The following is a 6,000-nucleotide window of genomic DNA, read 5'->3' on the forward strand; positions in this document are numbered from 1 at the left end:
AGTCTTCCTATCAACATCCTGAGAAAATATGAAGTAAACCAAATTATTCTGTGAGATTTTTTATTTATTTATTTATTTTTTATTAAATCATAACTGTATACATTGATATGATCATGGGGCATCATACACTCGCTTCATAAACCTATAACCCAGCTACAACTTAACAATAGGGGGATGTGAGATTTTTGCCACAAAGAATCTATTAAGAAAAGAAATGCTTATGGAATCTTCTTAGTATTGTTATTTTTAATACTTCTTTTTCTTTTTATTCTAGGCGAGGCAAACCTCTCTACATTTGTAAGGAAAGATACAAAGTTCTTGAGCAACAGTGGATTTCTCATACTTTTGATCACATCAATAAAAGATGGGGTCCACATTACAATGGGCTGTGATTCACCACCTCAGCATTGCATTATATCATCATTTTCATTAAGAATTTATTTTGTCAACAATAAGCTTTAATTTAATTTGGGGGATTAGTGCTTTTACTGAGGGAGAAAAAGAAAAAAATACATGATGAAGCCTTTCCAAAATTAGGTGCTTGGTAATCACGTTAATGGTATAATAATTTTTTTTTAAGTATATGGAGAACTTAACAAATAACAAGTTAAATTATTCCATAGTGGTCATTTTTTTTTAAGTGCACAATTAATAAGCACAACTTGTTCACAAAATCATTCGGAAGTGATTCCCCCCAAAATGCATATCAGCTATTCATTGATACTTAAAGTGGGTGTGATTTATTTGACGTTTTACTGCCTCTCTCTGATCTACTAAGCATAATGCATCTTTTTTCCTCTTTCATTCTTGTGTTGATTTGAGAATTTTGCTGTATGTAATTAGAAAAAAGTGTAAAACATGATTTTTGTGAAATATTGTATAGTAAAAGTTGGTCTAATAGTAGAACTGTAAAATTTTTCTTATTGTGAAGAATATGTTAAAAGTTTAAAGCTTTGCTGAAAACTTAATTCATTCTCAGGAATTTCATAAATGTTCTCCCCAGGTAAATAATTGAAATAGCTGTAAAATAAGTAGATAGCTGCTGTTAATATAGTAGAGTACATTTGGGGGGGGGTGTTTATGTATTGGTGGGGAGTCCTTAAAAATAAAAACTTGGCCATTTCAATTGAATGAATTACTAAAGTGGTAAAAAATAGATTTATCTATAAAATCAAAAGATTTAAGAACATACTCAAGACGGATTTTGTGCATGCCCACCTTTTATTAACAACCAAGTTTTTGTTGATGACTGGTTTAGAAATGCTCAGACTTCCCTACAAATGCACCATAAGTTTTTGAACTTTATTGTCAGTTCAAGAGGTTCATCTATACTGCATTTGTGCAGTGTAATCACTGCTATTTCAGCTTAGTTTCCTAAAAGGGGGAAAAAAGCTCAGTGGTGATGGCCTCATGAATGACCTATGCATCTGCGTTCTTCTCAGAATCTGCTGTGAAAAGCAATTTGTCTTTGCAGGGTTATAATCAGTAAGAATTGGAATGATTAAGCTAAAACCCACTTTTTTAAGTAGGGAAGGAAGATTATAGAAAAGCATGTTATATATTTCTACCAAGATTTTTTTTCCCCAGATGATTCAGTAATTTGATGATTATTTCATGTATAGTGCTATCAAGCAATTCCTGGTACTTTGGACTTCCATGGCTTGTTATATAAAATTACATTTTTACATGTAAAAATAAACTTTAAAAAATCTAATGAAAAATGTAAAAATAACATCAGACCTGTGTTCTAAAAATTTTTGTAATAACATATTACAGAATATGAAAGTGAACATTAAATGATGGCCTTGCATTAAAGTAGGGAAAACAGAGCAGTACATATTCAAATATGTTCAAAAAGTCAAAAAATTACCTATAGGTCTACAATAAAATACCTGGAAATAGCTTGCTATTTTTATATACATTTCCAAATTATTAAGATAACTTTCTGTAAGACTAGAATGATTCTGTTCCACTAAATAGCTGTCCTTTCCAACACATTGCTACTTTTTTAAATATTGTATCCTAATTTCAGCCTGTCATATTTTTTGCATTGATCATTATGAACACCAGACCATTTATAAGTGTGGTTGAAGAGCAAAATGCTAATTTACATCTCTAGTAAATACTGTTAAAGGATTCATGAACTTGAGTAATTCTACAGTATGAAATTCTGATGTTATATATACACATGATACAATGTATTCAGACTTTGGTTACTACTTATTTAAAATGGAATGTTTTATGGTTGTGCATATGGATGTGAAGTGAAAATATTAGCCTTAACTTTAAAATTCGGATATTTGATAGTGTTTATTTTGATATTGGTGAATTAGTCACCAGTAAATTTTAAAAAAGCACTTGGTTGAAAAATGTACTTGAATACATACATGCATGCTGCTAAACTAGAACTTTAATTTTTTCCCATAACTTTTATAAGTCCCATTTATAAACCCACTTTTAAAAATTACAGGTCTAAGTTAGAGTGATGTGTGTATATTATTAAAAAAAATGTACTGGTGTGATATCTTGTATGAATGATCATTTAAATACAGTACATTACTGTAGAAGCTAAATCAATCTTTATAATTAAGCAGAAATTACAAAACTAAGAATAATCAACATTGTAAGATATGTTAATAAAAACCTACCGTCATTTGGATTGTGAAAGGTCCTTAAAATGTTTTAATGCTTACATGTTTTTTTTCAAAGATATTAACAGTAATATGTATTAATGAGCATGGCTAAAAGATCAAACTACAAGTAGTAGTTGCTTTAAGGTAAAATAGGTCTAAGGAGTTTTCGTTGCATTTTATTTGCAGAGCTAGTTCTTGTTTTTCTGTCTTTGTCTCATAACTCATGCAAAGCAGTTGTTAAGCGTGTGTTTTTTGTTAGGGGGAGAAGGAAATGGTTGTGTACATCTGAGAAATACTGCTATGGTCTCTGCTCTTTTCTGAAAGTTTCTAGCTAGACTTAAAAAATTGAAAAGTGCTTTATGATATTTATTTTAAATTGTGGTCTTGTTTGAATTGACAGTCCTCACCTTTACCCCTCTCTCCCTCAGTCCTGAAGCTCACCAGCCATTTATCAGCCAGCCGTTCCATTCCATTCATTTTCCTTCTGTTTTCTGTATTGTATTATTTATTGATTTCTGTGACTTAGAAAAGACATTGAAAACTCAGAGGTAGTGCGTCCCTCAGCCGGGAAGGACGCGTTCAGGTTGGCATACCCATCAAGAACAGTGACTACCATGGCTTCCAGTGCTTTGGCCAAACCTCAGATGCGTGGCCTCTTGGCCAGGCGCCTGCGGATTCACATTGTTGGAGCATTTGTTGTATCCCTGGGGGTTGCAGCTTTCTATAAGTATGCTGTGGCTGAACCAAGAAAGAAGGCATATGCAGATTTCTACAGAAATTATGATTCTGTGAAATATTTTGAGGAGATGAGGAAGGCTGGTGTCTTTCAGAGCGTAAAGTAATTTTGGAATATAAAGAATTTCTTTGGGCTGATTAACATAGACGTTTGTCACTGACCCGTGTTCCTGAGCTATGAATATGAGTGATAAATAAACTATTAATAAATTTAAAAAAAAAAAAAGAAAACTCAGAGGTAACAATAGTATGGGAGGATATGAGGCTTAAGATTCTCTGTTGGCTTTTATTTAGAGGTCATATTGGGAAAAAAGAAAACAGAAAGCCTGATTTTGGCCAGGCCAGATGGCTCACATCTGTAATCCTAGCTCCCTAGGAAGCTGAAGTGGGTAGATCACCTGACCTCAGGAGTTTCAGACCAGCCTGCACAAGAGCAAGACCCCAACTCTACTGAAAAAACAGAAAAATTAGCCAAGCTTTGTGGCTGGTGCCTGTAGTCCCAGCTACTTAGGAGGCTGAGTCAAGAGTTTGTCTTGAGCCCAAGAGTTTGAGTTTTCTGTAAACAATGGCATTCAACCCAAGGTAACAGAGTTAGATTCTGTCTCAAAACAAAAACAGAAAGCCTGATTTTAACCACTAGAATCAAATCACCATGGCAAGGTTCATTTACTGATGGGTATCCCTGATAGTTGACTTTTGAGGGAGAGAGGACAACTTGTGACTGTTTCTCATTCCCACTCACAGCCCATAGTTCTTTCCTTGCCTTATGATCTGGGAAGACAATATTAAGCACTACTTAGTTCAAAGGAGCTGGAGTGGACAGGATGACAACATCACTTCTTTATTTATGATGCTTCAAGCTCCCTCTTCATCAGGGATATCAAATATGGAAGAGCTATTACCTGCTGTCTTAGCATATAGTAGTCGGCTAGTGATGGAATGATTATGACTCATCTATGCAACATAATGAATAAGTGCAGTTACTTTGTGTTAATCTGCCTTTATGAGTTAAATTAATGAAAGATGTGACAATACCAAACTGATGAGGCAGAGCGCAAGACCAGGAAGAGTGGGGTCAAGAGCACAGATACAGGTTTTGGCTTAAGGAGAAAGAAAAGATGGAAGAGAAAAGAAAATAGGTCTGGAGCAAAGTAAGAGGATTTATATCTGATTCCCTCTTGGTGACAGAGGAGCATTATATGAACAGGTCTAGCATATCTTGGGGCTTACCCAAGTGGTAAAAGTTTAGACATATGCTCAGAGAGAGAACAGAGAAGAAATAAAGACAAGATGTCTGCTTATGGGTTAGTGCAGTATTTTCAGTCTTTTGTATCTCACAGCACACTTGAACCTATAGTTAAACTTCTGTAGCACACTTATGTTGATCAAAAGATAAAGTAAAAAAGTGAATATACTTTGCTTTGAACTTTTTTTGAAAATTAATTAATCTTGGGCGGCACCTGTGGCTCAGTGAGTAGGGCGCTGGCCCCATATGCTGAGGGTGGCGGGTTCAAACCCAGCCCCAGCCAAACTGCAACAAAAAAATAGCTGGACGTTGTGGCGGGCGCCTGTAGTCCCAGCTGCTTGGGAGGCTGAGGCAAGAGAATCGCGTAAGCCCAAGAGTTAGAGGTTGCTGTGAGCCGTGTGACGCCACGGCACTCTACCTGAGGGCGGTACAGTGAGACTCTGTCTCTACAAAAAAAAAAAAAAAAAAAAAGAAAATTAATTAATCTTAAAAAATTTCACAGCACAACCTAAGATCCTCTCATGGCACACCTGTTGAAAATCACTGGTCTTGTGGAAAACAAAACTGGTGATATGATTATAGGTCAGCTGAATGTTATCAGCAAAGTAGGCTGTGAGCACTAGTGGACTAATTTAATTTGGAGAAGTTAATGGAAGCCTATGTTTAAGGATGTTTAAGGTGAAACATGAGAATAGAGTAGAGGTGAGTTAAGTGAAGGCGGGAATGGAGGAGAGTTGGGTTGGGTTGCCTAAAAGATGCAGCAGACAGACCCTGAAATTAGATTAAGATAGTTGCACTCAAGAAACTGAAGAAGTACAGCACAGTTGAACTCAGGAAACTGAAGTGCAGTATGGTCAAAGCATAGAAAACAGGGAGTGTAACAAGAGATGATACAGAAGGTGGGAATCAGATCACAGCTTCCTGAACCATTGTGGATTTTGGTCTTTATGGCCTTTGGTTGTGGCCTCAGTTTAGAGCAGAGGTCAACATACCTTTTCTAGAAAAGGACCAGATGGTTTCTGTTACAGCTATTCAACTCTGCCATTGTAATGCAAAAGCAACAAAGGCATATGAATGAACATGTCTCTATCCTAATCAACCTTAATTTATAAGCTGTAGTTTGCCAACTCTTGATGTGAGAGGAAAAGAACAGGCAGATTTGGAAAAGCCATTGAGGAGGGTAATTCAGTAGACAGAGAAGAAATGAAGATAGCTTATACTATGGCAGTGAGAGAAACCACTTCTGGCCTCATGGTTGGTAGCGTTACTTCATGAGTTAGGAAGCAGTACAGAAGGATCAGGTATAAAGTTGAGAGTGATGTGTACAGACTTTTTCATGTTGAGCGTGAAGGTATGTGATTTGATGGATTTGAAGGGTAGGCATTC

The 6,000-nt window shown here is 35.8% G+C and overlaps 1 protein-coding gene across 6 annotated transcripts in view; it reads left to right on the top strand.

Moving 5' to 3' along the window:
* Window positions 1–2,678, top strand: part of UBR3 (ubiquitin protein ligase E3 component n-recognin 3) — a 233,625-nt gene extending 230,947 nt beyond the window's left edge. For all 6 annotated transcript variants that reach the window (XM_053597855.1, XM_053597858.1, XM_053597857.1 and 3 more), the window contains one exon: window positions 275–2,678. In XM_053597855.1, coding sequence (XP_053453830.1) covers window positions 275–392 — 118 coding nt within the window. In that variant the 3' untranslated portion in view covers window positions 393–2,678. The remainder of the gene's footprint in view (window positions 1–274) is intronic.
* Window positions 2,679–6,000: the final 3,322 nt, after the last annotated feature.

This window comes from Nycticebus coucang, chromosome 7 (assembly GCF_027406575.1).
Source record: "Nycticebus coucang isolate mNycCou1 chromosome 7, mNycCou1.pri, whole genome shotgun sequence".
Taxonomy (NCBI): domain Eukaryota; kingdom Metazoa; phylum Chordata; class Mammalia; order Primates; family Lorisidae; genus Nycticebus; species Nycticebus coucang.